Source organism: Bos indicus, chromosome 11 (genome assembly GCF_029378745.1).
Source record: "Bos indicus isolate NIAB-ARS_2022 breed Sahiwal x Tharparkar chromosome 11, NIAB-ARS_B.indTharparkar_mat_pri_1.0, whole genome shotgun sequence".
Taxonomy (NCBI): Eukaryota; Metazoa; Chordata; class Mammalia; order Artiodactyla; family Bovidae; genus Bos; species Bos indicus.
The window spans coordinates 63,223,527-63,243,640 of NC_091770.1; the positions used below are offsets into that span (position 1 = coordinate 63,223,527).

The 20,114-nt window shown below is 51.5% G+C and overlaps 1 protein-coding gene across 10 annotated transcripts in view; it reads left to right on the forward strand.

Moving 5' to 3' along the window:
• The window catches only part of CEP68 (centrosomal protein 68), a 26,970-nt gene continuing 6,856 nt past the window's right edge, over nucleotides 1-20,114 (forward strand). For 5 of the 10 annotated variants that reach the window (XR_011569310.1, XM_019970397.2, XM_019970398.2 and 2 more), the window contains exons 1-6: nucleotides 1-137; nucleotides 7,285-7,363; nucleotides 11,176-11,568; nucleotides 13,167-14,678; nucleotides 16,031-16,153; nucleotides 18,822-18,918. Coding sequence is in view for 8 of the 10 variants with exons in the window: in XM_019970397.2 (XP_019825956.2) it covers nucleotides 11,218-11,568; nucleotides 13,167-14,678; nucleotides 16,031-16,153; nucleotides 18,822-18,918 (2,083 nt within the window). In the remaining 2 variants the exon portion in view is untranslated. Of the gene's footprint in view, nucleotides 138-7,284; nucleotides 7,364-11,175; nucleotides 11,569-11,595; nucleotides 13,041-13,166; nucleotides 14,679-16,030; nucleotides 16,154-18,821; nucleotides 19,664-20,114 lie in introns of those variants that run through there. The other 5 variants (XM_019970399.2, XM_070798884.1, XR_011569311.1 and 2 more) reach the window with 4 other exon arrangements.

The following is a 20,114-nucleotide window of genomic DNA, read 5'->3' on the forward strand; positions in this document are numbered from 1 at the left end:
CGCTCGGTCCCGCCCCAGGCGTTCAGGACTCCGGCGGGAGGGCCTCTGTGTCCACCTGGGACTCCGTCTTCGTAGCTGCCGCATGCGACTGCTGACGCCGCCGGCTCATTCGGGGAGTCCGAAGGGTTCCGGACGCGGTAGGTAGCGACCGGCTGGTGCACAGGCGCGGAGCTCGGGGGGCTGCGGCCCGGCCCCCTCGCTCTGCGGGGGCGGGCCGCGGGGCCTTGCGTCCCCTTCCCCTAAGGGCGCCGAGGCTTTAAGGGGCCGGGGGCGCCTCGTGCCTGAGCCTCCATTTTGCAGGCGGAACGGCGGGTGAGAGTAGCTGCCGGGAGTCGGGGCGCGGAGGCGGGAGGCCGTCTTTGGAAAAGCCTGAGCGCGGCGAAATCGGGCCGCGGGAGCGAGCGTGTCCGGGCATCCTCCCGTCCGAGCAGCTGCGCCGCGTCGCTGCCCCGGCTTCAGAGGACTGACTCTCCTCCGCGGCCTCGCCTCGGGCGTGTCTTGTTTATTACCCTGCGCGCTCGCCCTGCCCAGGTGCTCCGGGAGTTAGGGGCTCGAGCTGCTCCTGGATCCGGGCTGCCTTAGAGACTCTCTCACCCGCTCAGGGTCATTCCGGCTATTAAGATGGAGACGAACGATGCCTTCTGGTCGCTTAGAATGCGGCAGCCCCGCTGCCGAGGAGAAAATGCAATTCGTCTCACATGTTTTGCCTGGAAAGGCCACCCTTTCCAACTGTCATCACTAGAATGGTTCTCAGCCCAGGGGCACAAGTCCAAAACCTGTCCAGGCCCTTTATAATTATTGGGTTGGGTTCGGTGTATTGTTTGTAATAAAAATGAACGGAAACCAGCCAGTGCCACCGCAGATTTGGACCTCACTGGGAGTTTACTGGAGGAGGATGGGGAGGGCGGACACGAAGATAGATGACATTCATAAAAACCCTTATGTTCCTAGATCTAGGATGTGAAGGTTGTTGTTAACATAATGCATAACACAGTGTTTTGGGTCAAGAATCAACGGTACAAGGCTTGATTAAGAGGTTGAGGTAACAACAAAATGCTGTAAAGCAATTATCCTTCGATTAAAAAATTGAAAAAAAAAAAAAGGTAGAGGTCATCCCTTCTCATTCTTGTTCCTTCCACCACCTGGGTCAATCAGTTCTGAGTCTCCTGCTGCAGAAAAGAGGAAATAACTCAGGTTTCACCTCTTCTGGAAAGCTTTTTAAAGGTCTTTCCTTACCCCTCAACTAATAATCACTCCCTCCTTTGGTCTGCCTTCTGTAGCCTCTGTCTTTATACATCACACTATATTGTGGTTTCCCCAGCCCCTAGGACAGTGCTTGGAACACAGAAGACACTCAGTGGCTGAAGGAAGCCAAAAGAAAGCAAAAACTCAGTAGTGTAGCCAAAAGTCGACAAAAATTTTAATTCTATTAACATGTTGGGCCAGCTATTTGTACAGGTGAGGAAAGCAGTTGAGCTGTGGCTTTCAAGTCAAATCCCATGACTTTAGCTCAACCTTGTTAATAACTTTGCATAAGTTAGGTAACTTCTTCATGCCTCAGTTTGCTCAGTTAAATGGGAGTGACAATAGTACCTACTTCATGATTTCTGAGGATTAAATAAAATGTTGAAATAAAAATGCTTGGCATAGTTCCCTGGCACAAGGAAAATGTTCCTTAGGTGTTCACACTTGTTAGGATAAAAATAAACATATTTGAGCAGATTCACTAATACTAAACATCTATATAGTATTTAACCCTCAGGTTCTGTCTGCCTTTTGGTCCTTATCTGTTCCTTGATTTTAAAAATATTCCTTAAGCCATTCAAGATTTCCCCCCGCCCCCCCCCCCCACTGTAAAAGTATTCCAAGGAAGATTACTGTTTATGCATTTAAAGTACCGTCACCCACTGGAGATTGATGGAGTGCCAAATAACAATTTGGTCAAGTATTGCAGTAATATTTGATGAACTTTTCATGTGGTTTGTTACTGAAATGGTCATATAAAAGCAGAGGAGAGGGAGGCTGATGTGGCTGACAAAGTTGGTTCAGATAGAAGTGGACTTGAGATGTTGTCTCTCCTTTTAACTTAAATCTGTTTTCATGAAAAAACTCCTTCCTGTCTTGAAAGTTGTTCACAAACATTGTGAACACTGGAAAAAGTCTTCTAGTAGCTCTGAATCTATTTGCTAGACATTGAGGTGGCAGATGCACCCCGTAGGGGGAGGTTGCCTCACTTCCGGATTTTCCTGTACCACTTTCTGGTCACAGGAAACAGGCTGTCTATTTCCTGCCAGCTGTAGGTCCCCTTGGTATGTCAGTTTCTCTTAAATTACTTGGAATCTCCAAAACAAAGACCTTGTCTCCTCTCACTTATAAGGATCACAGGAGAATTCTGGTCTCTGATTGTGCTTTTAGTGTAGCTATATGAATCTGGAATCCTTTTTAGGAAATACCATTCTTTCTGAAGATGCCCTCCAGTTGTGACATCCTGTCATTAACCATTAAGAAACCTGCCACAGGTATAAGCTTTTCCTAGTGTCCTATTGGAAGGACCTTAAGGACTGCTGCTGCTGCTGCTAAGTTGCTTCAGTCATGTCCGACTCTATGAGACCCCATAGACGGGAGCCTACCAAGGCTCCCCCTGTTCCTGGGATTCTCCAGGCAAGAACACTGGAGTGGGTTGCCATTTCCTTCTCCAGTGCATGCAAGTGAAAGTGAAGTCGCTCAGTCATGTCCGACTCTTAGCGACCCCATGGACTGCAGCCCACCAGGCTTCTCCATCCATGGGATTTTCCAGGCAAGAGTACTGGAGTGGGGTGCCATTGCCTTCTCCGGACCTTAAGGACAGGGACCGTAAATTTCCTACTTTTGTCTGCCTTGCATAAAGTGGGTGCTTGATGAATGGTTGGAAAGCCATTGTATTTCCCTTTCAGGATGCTGAAATAAGCTTACTAACTTGGTGGTTCTGAAACATTACTATGCCTACCAACCACCTGGAAAGCTTGCTAAGATGCAGATTCTGATTCCAGAGCTCTGGGGTGGTGCCTGAGAATCTGCATTCCCAGCAAGCTCTGAGGTGATGCAGGTGCTGCTTTTCCATGGACAACACTTTGAGTAGAAAGATACTAACATAAGGATCTACATTTGATTTTTAGACGTACTGGTAAACAGGCTTTGTTTTCTTCTGGCATTTGATGAAGTGTTGGATTTAGAGCTTTTAAAAAAAAAAAAAATTCTGTTTTTAACACTCCTCTATTTTGTTCCAAAAATTGAGTAATCTTTCCCAGTGTAACAAGATTTTTAAGAAAAGTGATTGAGACAGATCAGGTGAAAAATACCAAAGTTGAATGCCTCTTTGGCCTCTGGATTTTACTTGCATGAGACTACTGATTTGCTTCTGAGCTTCCAAGCAGCAAGAGCAAAGAGGAGAATTTTTTTTAACTCAGTTTTGCCGGTACCTATATAAAGTAAAGAGTAAACTGGCTACTCAGTGAAATCATAGTGTCTGTTACAGAGACCTGAGAATTCTTCTCCAAAGAGAAACGTTCTTAATGGCACCTCCCGAGTATCAGTCAGTTTCTTAATCAGGCTTCACATCTTGTGGCCCGACGGACTCATAGAAAACTGTTAGTACAGTAAAAGCAGTGGCCTGTGGAGCTGCACCCATATGCTCCAGGGCCAGCTTCTTTAGACAGTAGGAATGATTTGTGTTATGGGGCAGATGGTTTTTTGACCTTGCTCTCTGTTGGGAACAGAATAGTGTTAGCTACTCCTTGATGTCCAACTCTTTGCAAACCCCATGGTCTATATCCGCCAGGCTCCTCTGTCCATGGGATTCTCCTGGTAAGAATACTGTAGTGGGTTGCCATTCCCTTCTCCACAGTATCTTCCCGACCCAGGGATCGAACCCAGGTCTCTGGCGTTGCAGGCAGATTCTTTACCATTTGAGCTACAGGGAAGACTTAGGTGGGAACAGAGGGTCCACTTAATGGATATGTTCAGTCCCCATCATCCTCATACTTTGAGCTTCGTTGGATGGCAATAATCTGCTGCCAAGGAGGCCCGAGAGCTTGGGGTGGGGGGAGGGGTGGCTGGAAGCTCAGTTAAGATCCTTGTAGATGTGGCAGTGCATCTCCTTAAAGGCCATCTAAAGACCTCTCGTGACAAGTTAAAAGGTTGGCCTTGCTGTGAGGTTCTCTGTGGCCCCAGTCACAGAGAGCACAGTTTTGGTTGATTTTTTTTTTTAACTTCTTTATTAAGCTGGCTGCATAAAAGATATTATACGTTCTCATGTTAACAGTTCTTGTCATGAACAAAGGCAACAAAAATAGTGCAGTAGTAAGATGTGCTTCACATACGATCACATGGTAATAGGAGCTCAGGCCTCGAAGGGCTGCAGGGCTTGCGCAACCAGGGAAGGAGCAGGTGGAAGGGGGTGGCTTTGAGCCGTGGGCCTCCCAGTCTCAAGCCTCCTGCACAGCGTTCCTGGCAGCCACCCCACTCTGAGGCCGGCCTGGGCCTCTCCTCTCGTGACTGCCCCTCTTGTTGGCCTCCCCACACACGTCTTCACCTGCTTTCATACTGCCTCGCATGCCTGGACTGGCTTCTGCCTTTGAGCCCCTTTCTGCCATCCATCTAGTTCCCCCAGAAGCCTTCCAGCAAAACTGACAGTGCTGGGTCCACCCCACCGCCCCCCTTTCTTCCTCGAGTGAAGATTCATGTTCCTAGAGAAAGGGCAGCACGGAGACCTTCTTTGTCTGCTTCTCCGGCCTGATTCTGCCACCTCAGAATTCAGTGCATGGCATTCATTGACCACTTACACCTATGGGCTCCTACAGAAACAGCTCGGAGCTTAAGGGCTTTAGCCCCTGAACTGGTAGGGCTGGCTCAGGCAGCACCTGGTCTCCGTGGCTGGTAGAGGTGCCTTCTGCGCACCCAGGTACAGAGATGGGTCCCAGGCAGAACCTGGCTTCCTGGGCAGAGTTGCTGTAAATCAGATGGTTTGTGAGCTTGTGATTTAGAAAATCCTGATCAGAGGAGGATTGCCCCCTAAGTTGAGCATTTGTACATTTGAATGGTTTAGTTAAGGACATAGCCAGCCCCCCTCAACTTCCCCCCCTTTCCACCCACATGCGGACTTCCAAGTTCTCTGTTCTCCATCCTGGACAGGCGTGAGTGGGAGGAAGTCCTGGCAACTGTGACAGGGCTGCACAAGGAGTGTGCGGCCAGTACCAGGAAGGGTCAGATGTCCAGACTTAACCAGTTAGTGTGACCCCATACATGATATGTGAGCATATCTTTACCGTAGGGCAAGAGTAAGCCAAGCCTCCATCATTCCTAATTTCATCTGGTAGGTCATATTGTCTCTGCGGGTCCTGGAAACTGACAGAATTTTAATACCAAACTCCACGTGGTCCCTCTCCCGGAGTTTGCCCAAACTCATGTCCATTGAGTTGGTTGATGCTATCTATCTCATCCTCTGCCACCTGCTTCTCCTTTTGCCTTCAGTCTTTCCCAGCATCAGAGTCTTCCAAAGAGTCAGCTCCTCGCATCAGGTGGCCAAAGTGTTGGAGTTTCAGCATCAGTCCTTCCAGTGAATATTCAGGGTTGATTTCCTTCAGGATGACTGATTTGATCTCCCTGCAGTCCACAGGACTCTCAAGAGTCGTCTTCAACACCACAGTTCAAAAGTATCAGTTCTTTGGTGCTCAACCTTCTTTATGGTCTATCACATCCATACATGACTCCTGGAAACCATTAGCTTTGATTATACTGAGCTTTGTCGGCACAGTGATGTTTCTGATGTTTAATATGCTGTCTAGGATTGTCTTAGGTTTCCTTCCAAGGAGCAAGCGTCTTTTAATTATAATGGCCTCAATCACTGTCCGCAGTGATTTTGGAACCCAAGAAAATATAGTCTGTCACTGCTTCTACTTTTTCCCCTTCTATTAGCCATGAAGTGATGGGACTGGATGCCATGATCTTAGTTTTTTGAATGTTGAATTTTAAACCAGCTTTTTCACTCCCTTTTTTGACTTTCATCAAGAGGTCTTTATTCCTCTTCACTTTCTGCCATTATAGTGGTATCATCTGCATATCTGAAGTTATTGATATTTCTCCTGGCAATCTTGATTCCAGTCTGTGATTTATCCAGCCTTGCATTTCACATGATGTACTCTGCATATAAGTTAAATAAACAGGGTAACAATCTATAGTTTTGTCAAACTCCTTTCCCAATTTTGAACTGGTCTGTTGTTCATGTCTGCTTGTAACTGTTGTTTCTTGACCTGCATACAGGTATCTCAGGAGGCAGGTAAGTGGTCTAGTATTCCCATCTCTTAAAGAATTTCCCCAGTTCGTTGTGATCCACACAGTCAAAGGCTTTTTTGTAGTCAGTGAAGTGGAAGTAGATGTTTTTCTGGAATTCCTTTACTCTCTCCATGATCTACTGAATGTTGGCGATTTGCTCTCTCATCCTGCAGCTCAAGTGGCTAGTCTCTTGACTTGGCCAAGCACAGGGCTGAACTGGTCCGTGCAGATCTTTCTCAGATGGGAGGCTTGAATTCATTGTCTGCTCAGAGCCCTCCAGTCACTCAGTCCAATTTCTTGTCACTTTCTTGTTAGAAAAGGCCGCTGACTGGGGCCTCTGCCCACCTAGGAGCTGCTGACCTCCAAAAACACTGTAAAGTGTGTGATCAGAGAGCAGGGATGACCCATAAAGAGTAGCAGATTGTTTAACGCTACTGACAGCATAGCGCATTTTCATCTGAGCAGTCCATTTGGTGTTCTGGAAAGGTGGAAGCTTGTCTCACTGGAAGGATTCAAGCAGAATCCCCTTCTCCACCCTCATCCTCAGAGGCGTGAGAAGAAACGATGATGTGTAAAATCTAGAATCTGTGTGGAAATGAGAGCTGGACTGTCATGCAACTGGGCATGTTAACATGCCCACCTGACACTTGCCCACAGAGTTGAGCTCTTTATCCATTTGCTTGGCTGATGATTGAGGTCTTCAGTAGTCATTCCTTCAAGGAGTTTTCCCTATCCCAGTTGATTTCTCCCTTTTTTTGTTTTCTGTAATACTTATGTACAATTTGGATTGAACACTCATGGTAGACTTTTTTCTTTTCACATGAATCTGTTTTAATTCTCATTTAAAAAAAAAAAAAAAGCTCATGTGGCACAGGGAAAATACACCTTGATTTGTTAGGCAGATTAATAAGTGAGATTATGAACAGACTATGTATCCAGACTGAGAAAATAACCACCTATGATCTGTCTTTTCAGAAAATCAATGAAAATCGCTGAATTTCAGACCTCTCCTGGTTGCTGAAGGACTTCTGGTGACACTGTTCGCTTAGTTCAGGTTTGTATCTATACTTGAAAGTTACCTAGCGGTATCCCCAGAGGAGCTTTTAATTCTAGCCCATCACTCATCCCCAGGATGAAGAGATACCTTCTTTTTGAATAGTGAAATCCAGACAAGACAGATCAAAAACACATTGTTAAACAAAGATAGAGATCATTTCTTTGTACCCCTCTATTGCCCCAGCATCATCTTATTCTAGTCCCCTGTCATTAAGACCACCTGCTTTAGTGAAGGGGGACCAGGAGAGTAAATATGGATTAGCCATCCATCATGGCTTGACTCTGGACATTGAAAGGATTTCTAGAAACGGAGCAAGAAATTGGGGCCTCTGATTAGGTTCAGCCTTCACCCTAATTCTTCCAGCTGGTGGGCTCCGCTTGTTCCTATAATTGTGGAAACAGTTTGCCTGTCATCGTCTTCTTGCCGCTTCTTAAGGAGCCACTAGGCGAGGATGTGGCTCCATGAAGGTTCTGTCCTGTGGGACTTGGTCCCTTACCAGTCTCTCTAAGCCTGCTCTGTGTGTCTGTTTTGTACCTTGTTCCCCAGTTGGTTCATAAAGAGCTTGGGTTCTGGAGTCACTCAGGCCTGGATTTGACTCTCTGAAAGGTTTCCCCACTCTGTGAAATTAGGATAAAAGGACCCACCTGCTGTGGGAAACCTGCATGCTCTCAGGCCACAGGTGGGAGTATACCAGATGCCCAAAGTACCGGTGTGAGTCCCCTTCACCTCAGCATTTCTTCTGACTCTTGATACTGTGGGTGTGCTAGTATGTGTGCAGTGGTGTGTGTGTGCGCACGCGTGCGTGCTTGTTCATCACAGCATTAGTAGCAAAAGGTGGAAATCACATAAATATCCACCAGGAGGTGGAATAAGCTAGCGTGCATCTTTACAGTGGAGTACAGTGCTGGGTGGGGGCGGAAAACAGAAGGTGCTGACTGTGCCTTGCTAAGGAAAGATCTCCAAGGTATTTCATTTAAAAAAAGAACACAAGATTCCGAACAGCGTGTCCTGTACAGTTAACTACTTCCGTGTTAAAGGGGGCAGTGGGGGAAGATGAAATAAATTTTTGTGTTTGTCTACATATACTCAAGAGATGAGAAACACACACAGCATTCATTAGACCTACCTGGTTTTTTGTGGAAGTATCTAGTGGTAAATATTTTTGCCTGATTTATATGAAAAATTGGCGGCTTTGTCTTCCCCTGTTGGACTCCTTGATTCCTTGTAAGGTGCCTTGCTTCATTAATTCTGTCTCCTCGTGGCGCCCCCGCCCTGCCCTGCCCCGTGCTCTGTGCGCAGGCGCTGTCCACATGCCCTGTGTCCTCTGGGGGTAGGGGAGGGAGACTTGCATGTGCAGTGTATTCTGTATCTGAACCACATGTACCCAGTTCAAGGCAGTCGTTCTTCTGATGAGTCCCTGTGCACACGATGGCCATGAGAAGTGGTAAGTGTGCACATGACCTGTGTTCTGCTCTTGGCTCGCTGCTGACTGGAGCCTTGCCAGTCAGCCAGGCCGGGCAGAACACTCTTGTTTTCTGGGCATGCTGTCCCCACCAGTGGTGTTTCCGGTGTGAGGGCCGAGCAGGATGAGCCCCCTCCGTGGCCACCTCCACCTGCTCTGGCTTCCCTGCTGCCCCAGCACCTCCTGTTGCCATCAGTGCCTTCTTGTCTCTGAGGAAACGAGGCTGTTTGTGGCTAGGTTTTAGCTTTGAGGTTGGCAGTGCATTCCAGGCAGCTGCCCAGATCCTGGGCGCTTGCACTCCCTTGCCTCCCTGTTCAGTCCTCCCGGAGTTCTGCCTGCTTTCATTCCAGCCTCATCTGGCCATGGCTCCCAGCAGAGCCCTCGCCTGCACACTCAGGCTCAGGGTCCCCCCTCTGTGGTCCGTGAAGCTCCTGTTGGAATGGCTCTGTTCTCAGATCCAGCTCCCAGTCGTTCCTTCCCTCGCCCCGAGGGCTCACCCTGGTTCCCTCCTCCTTGCTGCCTGCCCTGTGTACTTGTCTGTTGTTGTCACATGCGTGCATGCCGTGTGACCACTGCCACTGTCATCCACCCGGACTTCCACGGCTTCCCTCAGTTACCCATTAATTGGAACCCAGGTCAGCGGGAGGACAGTTGGTGCTGTAGCCCTGGCCATCCTTGGAATGAGAAGTGCCCACCTGCTGCACAGCCCAGGGTGTGGCTTCCCGACTGCCTCTCCTTCGCCAGCAGAGCAGGCACTGTGGGAGCCCTGAGCTCAGCCACAGCCTGAAGTAGAGCAGTCAGAGCCAGGCTGGAGCCGCTTGCCTGCTGCTGGGCTGTGGTGACGGCAACTGCTGCAGCACTGGCACAGGGAGGGCCCCAGCTAGGCCCCTGGCCCCGTGGGGCTGGGCCAAAGGGACAGGTGACCTTGTGTGTTCAGTCACCAAGTCGTGTCCGACTCTTTGCAACCCCAAGGACTGCAGCACACCAGGCCTCCCTGCCCCTCACCATCTCTTGGAGTTGGCTCAAGTTCATGTCCATTGAGTCAGTGAAGCCATCCAGCCATCTCATCCTCTGTCACCCTGTTCTTCTGCCTTTAGTCTTTCCCAGGTGTTTTCCAGTGAGTCGGCTGTTCACATCAGCTGGCCAAAATATTGGAGCTTCAGCATCAGTCCTTCCAATGAATATTCAGGGTTGATTTCCTTTAGGATTAACTGGTTTGATCTCCTTGCTTTCCAAGGGACTCTCAAGAGTCTTCTCTAGCACCATAGTTCAAAGCATCAGTTCTTCAGGGCTCTGCCTTTATGGTCCAGCTCTCACATCCATACATGACTACTGGAAAGACTGTAGCCTTGACTATGTGGACCTTCGTCAGCAAAGTGATGTCTTTGCCTTTTTACACACTGTCTAGGTTTGTCATAGCTTTCCTGCCAAAAAGCAATTGTCTTCTAATTTCATGGCTACAGTCACCATCTGCACCAATCTTAGAGCCCAAGAAGAGAAAATCTGTCACTGCTTCCACATCTTCCCCTTCTGTTTGCCATGAAGTGGGACCGGATGCCATGCTCTTAGGTTTTTTTAAATATTATGGCTCAGACAGCAAGGGTGACTTTAGGCAGGACCAAACCATGACTCCGGAGAAGGCAATGGCAACCCATTCCAGTACTCTTGCCTGGAAAATCCCATGGACGGAGGGCCTTGTGGGCTGCAGTCCATGGGGTTGCTAGGAGTCGGACACGACTGAAGCGACTTAGCAGCAGCAGCAGCAGCAAACCATGACTCAGGCTTCCCAGTACTAGTGGTAAAGAACCCACCTGCCAGTGCAGGTAGACGTAATAGATGTGGGTTTGATTCCTGGGTTGGGAAGATCCCCTGGAGGAGGGGATGGCAACCCACCTCAGTATTCTTGCCTGGAGAATCCCATGGACTAGAGGAGCCTGGTGACTGCAGTGTACGGGGTTGAAAAGAGACACGACTGAAGCAACTTAGCACACAGCACAAAGCTTGACTCTGGTTTGGACTTGCGTTGACCCTCCTGGGCATCTGTTGGGTCTCAGGGTGCATCTCGGGGTGCAGGTGTTTACAGTTGGCCTTGCCCTTGCTGGGGGCAGGTATGATAGGATGGGCTCCGGCCACATAACAGCAGAGGACAGGATAACAGCTCCTGCTTCCCCTTTGGAAGGGTCTCGAGCTGAGGAAAAGCCACACCTCTGTTCTTCTTTGAGGAAGTAGCCATCATTTATTTGTTCTTTTGGCCAAAAAAATTTTGTCTTAATCATTAAGAAATAAAAGGTTTCCTGGTCATGGAAGCAGGAAGTTTATCTTTGTCTCTCCCTTTCCCATCTTGTAGGGAGCTGAAGCTTCAGCAGAATCCTGACCCAGGGACATCTCAATGGCCCTGGGAGCAGAAAAGGCAGAGGGGGAGGCGTCCTCAGACACGAAAGCCCCTTCCTGTGGGAGCTGGAGCCGTGGGGAGCAGGAGCTGATCCCCGTAGGGCCTGTGCTCGGGGAGCAGCCACCACGCCTGGAAGCCGAGGGAGGACCCGCCTCTCCTGTTGAGGGCACCGAGGGGCTCCCCGGCCCTGCCTGCTATGGTGGGGTTGGCCCTGGCCCCTCCAGAGCCTGCCAGCCACCAGCAAGCGGGGCCAGCAGGGAGCCAGCAGCTGGTGGGTCTAAGCCCGCTTTTGGTTGCGTGCCTTCTGCTGGCCTGGAGACTGGTGATCTGCCCTCTGCAGGAAGTCAGGTAGGCACCAGGGTAGTGGGGCTGTCCTTTGAGAGTCCACTCCAGCATTGTCTCACCATCTTACAGCTTCCCCAGCACCCGTGTGAGGCGGGGAGGTAGGGGAGCTTAGGTAGCTTGAATGTGCTGATTTCTGTTCTGCAGGCTCATATGGACAGGTGGGCCCAGCAGATAGCTCTGTCCACAGCATCTCCACTTCTTCAGGAGTATGACTGGTGACCTTTTGAGGATTGGGGATGCTGTGACCAAGACATCCTGCCCAGAGGGCAGGCAGGGGAGCCACGGTGGGGGACCCATGTCCTGTGTTTGACTTGGTGATGTGGAGGCTTTCTGGAGCCCCTGGGGAGACGTGGGGAAGAAGGTTCCAGGGCCATGGGCTCCTGGGGGCTGTATCCCACTGGGCCCTTGGGGACCTGGCAGCACTGTCTCTGGGCAAAGAGGATTTCAGGGGCCTCCCTGACTACAGGCAGCCTCGCCTAGTGGGTGTCATGTGGAGCAGGGAGTCCTGACTGTCTCTGACCTCGGGCAAACCACTGGATCTTGCAGGCCCTCAGGACAGTTGGGAAGGTTACCTGATTGACCTGTCCCTCCCAGCTCCGACAGCCTGTGGTGGTCTGCCTGCCAAGACCTCTCATGGTGACGGCTTTGATCTGTGCCATGTCATCGTGGCACTGGCTACCACGTGCTGCTGCCCAGAGCCCTGTGACATGAGGAAGTTCTGAGCATGACTGCCTGGGAGAAGACAGAGGCTAGGCCCACCTGCCAGGGGGCTGGGGCACTGCGAGGCTCAGGGCACCTGAGTCAGACTGAGTGAGCGAACACAGAGATAGGTTGTTTGTGAGTGTCAGTCTGGTGCTTGTTGCAGCACTGCTGTTGGTTGAGCTCTCATTGTTCACCCTGGAGCTCATTTAATCTGCATAGCCTGAGGAGGCGGCCCTGTCACCACCCCCGCTTTGCAGGCGAGGGAAGTGAGGCTCAGAAGTGAGAGAAGTGAGTCTGGGAGCTGGCAGCTAGGGGTGGCCTCAGGGCTGTCTGGTTCCAAAGCCCACACCCTAACCTCTAGTGCCACCCTGCCTCCCTGGGGGTGGGCTCTTCATCGAGCTGATTAAAAGTCTGAGTGAGGAGGCTGGGGTGAATGACTCATTTTGCCACTATTGAGTCACCGCTGGGTGTGAGCCGAGCGGGTGGGGCCCGGTGGGCCGCCTGACTGCCAGGTTCAGATGTGTGTCCTGTCAGCAGCGGAACTGCTGAGGTCCTGCTTGCGCAGGGCACGCTTCTCAGAGGTTAGGCAGTGTGTTCCAGCTTCAGCACGACAGAGCTATTTGAGTTCTGCTGGCTCACGAAGGAGGCATCTGTGCAGGAAGAACCGGGGAAGAACGGTGGTGGGGGTTGGGGAGATCAGCTCCGGGAGGACTGTCTGCTCCCCTCATCTCCATCTCCAGCTGCACCCTCACTGTGTCTGACTCTTGGACCAGGTAGCAGGCTCTTTTCAAGAACTTTCCTCCGGGTCATCTGGGTCCCCAAAACCACCCCAGAGTTGTCCCCGAAGAGAGAAGTCTGGCTCGCCTGTTTGATCTTTTCCCTCCCTCCTGTCACTGTAGATGGAGGAGACCAGGCTTCCTGCCCCGGAGGCGCTACCTCAGACTCACGCCATTCCCAGAGCTGCTGCTCTTTGCTTGGGACACGATGCTGACACCGAAGATGACCCGTCTCCTATGGAATCGCCGCAGGTGCCAGACCTCTGCCCACAGTCTCCTATCTCGGGCTTCCCGTGCCCATCGAGGTGGAGGTCGGCCGTGAGCCCAGGGACGCCCGCGCCACCATCTTCCAGTTGCAGCATGTCCGCCTCTTCCCCAGGCAGCAGTCTCCAGGGTCCCCAGGAAAAGGCGGAGCCTCGGAGTGGCTGCCTCGCCAAGGTCTCCTCCTCCTTGGAGCTGGCTGTCCCGCCGTCAGCGCCCTCAGTGGTCAGCCCTGGGCCTCGGCTCCAGTGGTTGCCCCAGCCTGTGTCCTCAGCAGGTGATGCCCCCGGGCTGGGCAGGAGACGTCTCTCCTTCCAGGCCGAGTACTGGGCCTGTGTGCTGCCTGATTCCCTGCCTCCCTCCCCAGACCGCCGCTCCCCACTCTGGAACCCGAACAAAGAGTACGAAGATCTGCTGGACTACACCTATCCCCTCAGGCCCGGGCCCCGGCTCCCGAAGCAGCTCGATAGCCACGTGCTGGCTGAGCCCGTCCTGCAGGACTCGGGCATAGACCTGGATAGCTTCTCTGTCTCCCCGGCGAGCACCCTTAAGTCACCCACTAACGTCTCCCATAGTTGCCCACCAGCCGAGGCCGCTGCCCTGTCATTCTCTGGGCCCAGAGAGCCAAGCCTTAAGCGGGGGCCCTCTGGAGTACCCCAGAAGCAGGGTGGTGTGGGGTTAGCATCTTGCAGCCTCTTTGCCTCTACTCCCAGAGCCCCAAGCGGTAGGGCCACTCCTTGGGTGAGCAGAGAGCCAGCCCGGAGGAATCTGAGGGACTGGCCACCTGTGGGCCGGCACCTTGAGCTGGGTTCTCCACGCCTGAGGACAAGGGACAGAGGGTGGTCCTCACCTGGGTTGGAGAGGGAGAAGGGGGCCAGCCAGGGCCTCAGGCGCCTCACCTGCGAGGAGTCTGGATGGAAACCCCAAGAGGAGGTGGAAAGTGACGACGAGTATCTGGCCCTACCCACTCGGCTGACACAGGTTTCTAGCTTGATTTCGTATTTGGGCTCCATTCCCACCTTGGTGCCCCTGTCCACGGATGCTGCCGAAGGGCAGAGCTCCCTGGACGTGTCAGACAGTGATGGGCCAGCTTCGCTCCCGTCAGACTCCAGCCAAAGCCAGCTTCCCTCCGGGGCTACCCTCAGAGGGTCCTGGAGTGCTGAGGACCAGAAGCACTGTTTGCGACGCTCCTTCGTCCATGCAAGGCGCTCTGCCGGAGAGGGCAGTCTGGTGAGCAGCCAGGCCCTGGGAGTCTCCTCCGGACCGGTGAGAACGCGCGCCTCCTGGTCGGCAGTGTTGGATCCAGATGCTGAAGGGCAGCCTCCCAGGAAGGGCGGCAAGCAGGGGAAAGAGTCACTCGTGCAGTGCGTGCAGGTAAACTCAGCGTCTCGGCACTGTTGCCTTCTTCCCCCGTCCACTGACCTTGTAGGAAGCTTGGTGACGTTGAGCACTTAGGTGCCAGGCGCCGTACTGCACCTTCTGTCCAGTCCTGATGAGGACTGGCATTCTCTTGTCAACGCTGGAGGAAAAGGCAGCGAGATGTTAGGTAACCTGCGCCTTCACTGTCAGTGAGAGTAGAGCCTGTGCTGCTAACCACTCCCCAGGCTGCTTGACCTTGAGGATCAAGAGGCCCTCTGCACAAGAGGGACCTGTGCTCAGATGCCTTCAGGAAGTACAGGCTCAATAAAAGTGTTTTCTTGGCCAAAAGACTGCCCAGAGCTTTAATTTGATAAAGTGCTGTAGCTGCAGATTGGAGGGTGTCAGGCACACTGTTGCCTAGACTTGCTGGACTCGTGTGGACCGTGTGAGAAAGGAGGTGGAGCTGCTACTGCATGGAACAGGGTTGTCCGCGCCAGGTAGTTGTGTGTTTTGGCTCCATCTCTTTAGTTTGCTTGTTGGTAGGATGTGGAGCTTTGCCTCCTTGGTCGTTGTGTGGGTTAAATGAAATAATTCATGTCCCGGACCTTGTACAGTCCCTCACATGAGGATGTTCAGGCGCGCAGCTGTCCACACCCTGGGAGAGCCCAGGGCCTGCCTCCCGCCTGAGCGCCCAGATGTGTCCACAGGCAGCAGGGCAGCCAGCCGAGGGCTGTGTCCCCAGGAGCGACGCCGCGGAAGTTTTCTAGCTCTCAAGGAGGGCTTTAGCCTGCCCTGTGGTGTCATGTGGACTTTGTTTGTACTGTGGAGCAGGTGGTACAGGTGTTAGCATGTGGAAGAGTGAAGCCGTGGGGTACAGGCCTGGGCTCCCAGCCCCTGGTGAGTGGCTGGCAGGAGTCTGGGGCCCGGCTCCCTGGGCGGGAAGGAGCAGCACAGGGACAAGCAGCTTCAGTTGTTTTCAGGTGTAGGATCAGGTCAGTCTTGGTCACGGTCCCATGTTCTATGTCCACATCTTCCCCAGGAGCAGTTCTACAGTCAGTACAGTGCTGACTGAGGAACTGACCTGTGTCGGGCAGGTCCCTTCTGGGCCGCTCTTTGCCCGCTGCCCTCTCCCCCATGTGCCCTGCCCTGTCCCTGCACACAGGGCTGGCCCTTCACAGACCAAGGGGCCACAGAGCCATGGTGAGCCCTCCATGTTGCCCTGGCAGAAGTCTAGTCACGGGTGGGGACAGACCAGGAGCAGAGGGGAGACAACACCTTGGTGGGGAATGCAGCCTGTAGCCTGGGATCCCCCAGATATTTTTAGCCTGTGGTTCCATGGGTGACACACGATTTATTTGTCCACACAGACATTTTGTTGTCAGCTGGAAGAGCTGATCCACTGGCTGTATAACGTTGCAGACACTACTGACCACCTCACTGCACCCAGATCCAACCTCACAGGCCTCAAGTCTTCTCTGCAGCTTTACCGGGTAATAAGTGGTCCTGGTTTCTGACTGTTCACTCACTAGATGGTGGTAAATTACTTGACTAGAAGGTAAAAGTTTGGGTGACTGATGCACAGTGTCATGATCCATTGACTTTTACCTGAAATCTAATCAGACATCTTACTGGAAATCTAATTCTTTTCAAATCCTTAATGCTGAAAAACTAACATGTATGAGTTACTTCCCAGACCAAGTAGAGCTTGAAGAAAGTCCATTTTATTTACCTTCAATCCAGAATACTTCAGGGTTATTTGCAATGTGATTTTCCAAATGTCTCAGGCTTCCCTGATAGCTCAGTTGGTAAAGCAATGCAGAGACTCCAGTTCGATTTCTGGGTTGGGGAGATTCCTTGGAGAAGGGCCAGGCTACCTGCTCTGGTATTCTTGGGCTTCCCTTGTGGCTCAGCTGGTAAAGAATCTGCCTGCAATGTGGGAGACCTGGGTTCGATCCCTGGGTTGGGAAGATCCCCTGGAGAAGGGAAAGGCTACCCACTCCAGTATTCTGGCCTGGAGAATTCCATGGACTGTAGTCCATGGGGTCACAAAGAGTCAGACACAGCTGACTTTCACTTTACAGATTCTCAGGGATTGATAGACAGAGATCTGCATTGTTAGGAAATCACAAGACTACTGAAATTAAGTAAAATTAAAAGATTAAGTTTTTCAGTTCTGGCCACATTCCGAGTGTTTGGTCATCACATTTGTCTGGTGGCTACCATATTGAATAGAGCCTTTAGAACATTTCTATCATCACAGAAAACTCTGTTGGACAGCCCTGACTGGTATTTTTAGGATTTGAGCTGAATTGCACTGACTCCAGAATACACACAAGGCATTTTGATGGTATTTAAACCAAAATATGACCCAGTTTGCTTCTCAAGGTATTCTTTTGAAGGGTAGGGGTTACCTCTTTTTAGATTTTGTTATTTTAAGGATCTCTTTGTGGGTCCTGGTTAACTTTGTAACGGGTGTATTTTGTGACATTTTGTGCTGTTCTGGCATAGTTATCAGTAGGCCCTCTTTCATTCTCAGAAGTGTTCTGAATTGGATGATAAAGTATCAGTCAATACTGATATCACTTGATACTGATATTCACATCAACTGAGCCACCTGCTGGCTTACATTGCATCTGTCTGGTTGACCCAGTCTTTCTGTTGCCTCTTCCGGAGGAGCAGAGGTAGTGTTTGTGGCCTGAACTTGTGGTTTAGTCCAGTTTTCTGGGACAGTTCTTTGAATAGAAGAGTGTGTGATTTACTTGTGACCAAGCCAGGGCCACACCACCCAACTCAGAGCTCTTTCCACACCCAGGCAAGACGGGGGACCCTTTGTTTTCCAACTTGGAGCCAACTAAAATTGAGGGGCAAGGCCTTGCCTGGGTGGGCCAGCTGCCCTACCCTCGTGGGAATGCTGCTTCCTGCTGAATGGAGAGTGGTTGCCAGAGTTCCTTTCCCAGAGCACACTTGAGAGAGGAGAGGAAGGCTGAGCGTGAGGGCCCACTCCCAGGAGGCCCAGGGCAGCACCACCATGGAGAGGGCACTGCTTGGAGTTTGGACCCACTGGGGTGGCCTTTCCAGCAGGCCTCCGCCCCACTCCCCTCCTAGCAGGCGCCTCACAGCAGCTCTGTTGCCACCACTTTATTCTCCTCCTGTCCTCTGCGTGTCAGGCCAGTCACATGCACCTATCCTGCTTTGTGGGTAGAGCTGAGAGCTGAGCTGGGAGTCACTGCAGGTTAGCGAAGCCTAGCCCGCTTGTGTCATCCACACGACTGTATCACCAGGTGGGACCCCACTGTCAGCGCTGCTGCACCCAGGATGGCGCCTGGCTCACGCCCACATGTGAGCTGCCTCGAGCCTACTTAGATACCACATATAAGCACATGTACACTGGTTCACACACGTTTCACTTGTGACCCTGTCTTGTGTATTTTGTCTTAACACAGTGGGTTTGTGGCAGCATATAAACTGCAGAGAACTAAAGAAATAATCAATACAGGTAATTAGGGCAAACGAAAACAAGACAGGAATATAGTAAATCCAGAAGTAAAACTGCAACTTCAGAATGTGAACTGCACCCTGTGCTGAAGGTGGTCATGGATTTGACTTCACATCTTAGCAGCTGAAGGAAAAACCAGAAACGGTTACAAGGCTTGGTACTGCAAGGGGAAAAGAAATCAACCGCTCAGGAGACTCACAGCTTCCCTGACGCCATCCCACGGCCTCAGGTCCAGAGAGAGGGGGACAGGGAGGACGTGGGGCAGGCTGCAGCTGCCTGTGGCCACACTGAAGGCGCCTCTGTGGCTCTGCGGGTCCACTAGAATGGAAGACAGTCTCAACAGGCCCATGAGCCTAAATGGGACCCTTTGAGGTGTAGCCCACACGGGAATCCCGGCCTCCAGGCTGTTCAGGAGCCAGGCTCTGCCAGGGAAAAGAAAACTCTGCTTTTGTCAAGTTGTAAACAGAAAAACAGGATTGACTCTGGGTTTGCTTTGGGCTCAAAGAAGATGAGGTTAAACTACTGCACTGTTTACTTGGGGAATCCTGAAGAGTGGGTGGGTTAAAGGGGAGTCCAACTACCAAAGAAAAGATCATTTTTAATGACTTTTGTGAAATGGTAGTAATAAAGCTTTTTCCTGTTTTTTTCTCTTATGCTCTAAGCAATTTAAGAAAGATATAGATGAACACCAGTCCCTGACGGAGAGTGTCTTACAGAAAGGGGAGATCCTGCTTCAGAGCCTGCTGGATAATACCCCAGGTGAGATTCTTGGGTTTTGAATTTAGCTGGTGCTTAATATAACCTCTCAGTGCAAGTCCGGGACCCACTCTGTCACCAGGCGGAGCCAGTGTACAAGAATCCCTCGTGTCCACACCCATTGCCTTTGACTCCCACAGTCGACTGCCAGCTTCTCGCATCTTCATGGCCCCACAAACACGTGATGAGGCAGTCACAGCCCTGCGGGTGTGAGAAGTCAGGCATTGAGCCTGCAAGAAAGATGCACTTTTTTTTTTATACTTTAATATATATATGGCTGTGCTCGGTCTTAGCAGCATGCAGGAGCTTCAGCTGCAGCGTGTGAACCTTGCTGCTGGATGTGGGATCTAGTCCTCTGACCAGGGATTAAACCAAGGCCCCTGATTGAGAGCACGGAGTCCCAGCCACTGGACCACAAGGGAAGTCCCAAGAACAGTGCTCTTTAAGCTTCTGCCTTTCCTTGGTGGAGTCCTTGGTGGGAATGCTGGCTTTAGTCCAGCTCCCCTTAGCTTAGGGGAGCCAAGGACACTGGGGAGCCTACAGGGCTCCCTTCCTTTTGCCCTGCAGGCTGGACCCCTCTCTCGTTATCTGCTTTGGGGGAGGATTTGTTCCAGGACCTGAGAGCAGTCAATCTGTTCTATGGGAAGAGACTGAAGGAAGAAGTGAACTGATGAGAAGGGGACAGGTGGACGGTGGTACACAAACTAAGCTTGAGCCCTTTCCCAGGATGGATTCCCAGATTAGGAAGGTGAGAAAATCAGACTCTGAGAGTGCATCTCAGGGTGCAGGTGTTTACAGTTGGCCTTGCCCTTGCTGGGAGCAGGTATGATAGGACGAATATGACAGGAGAATGCTAAGTTAAAGCAAGGAATTGATGGACCCCTCAGAGCAGTCCCTATGTTTCTGTAAGACTGAGCAAGCAAGTGCTGAAAAAGCCCATCTGTGTTTTGCCTCAGTTTTGGACTGAAGTGGGATTTCCACTGGAAGCAAAACAGTGTGAACAAAGTGGGCAGGGTCCACTGGCTTGAGAAGGGAGAGGTGGCGCGCGCCTGACCAGCAGTGGTGGGTGGGTGTGTGGTAGGGAGGTGGTGCCAAGTGTCCCAGCCTGAGCACCGCTGACACTGGGCCACGGGACGCGCTCTCGTGAGGACAGCTGTCCTGTTGTTGCACCGTGCTTATCAGCATCCCCGGCCTCTGCC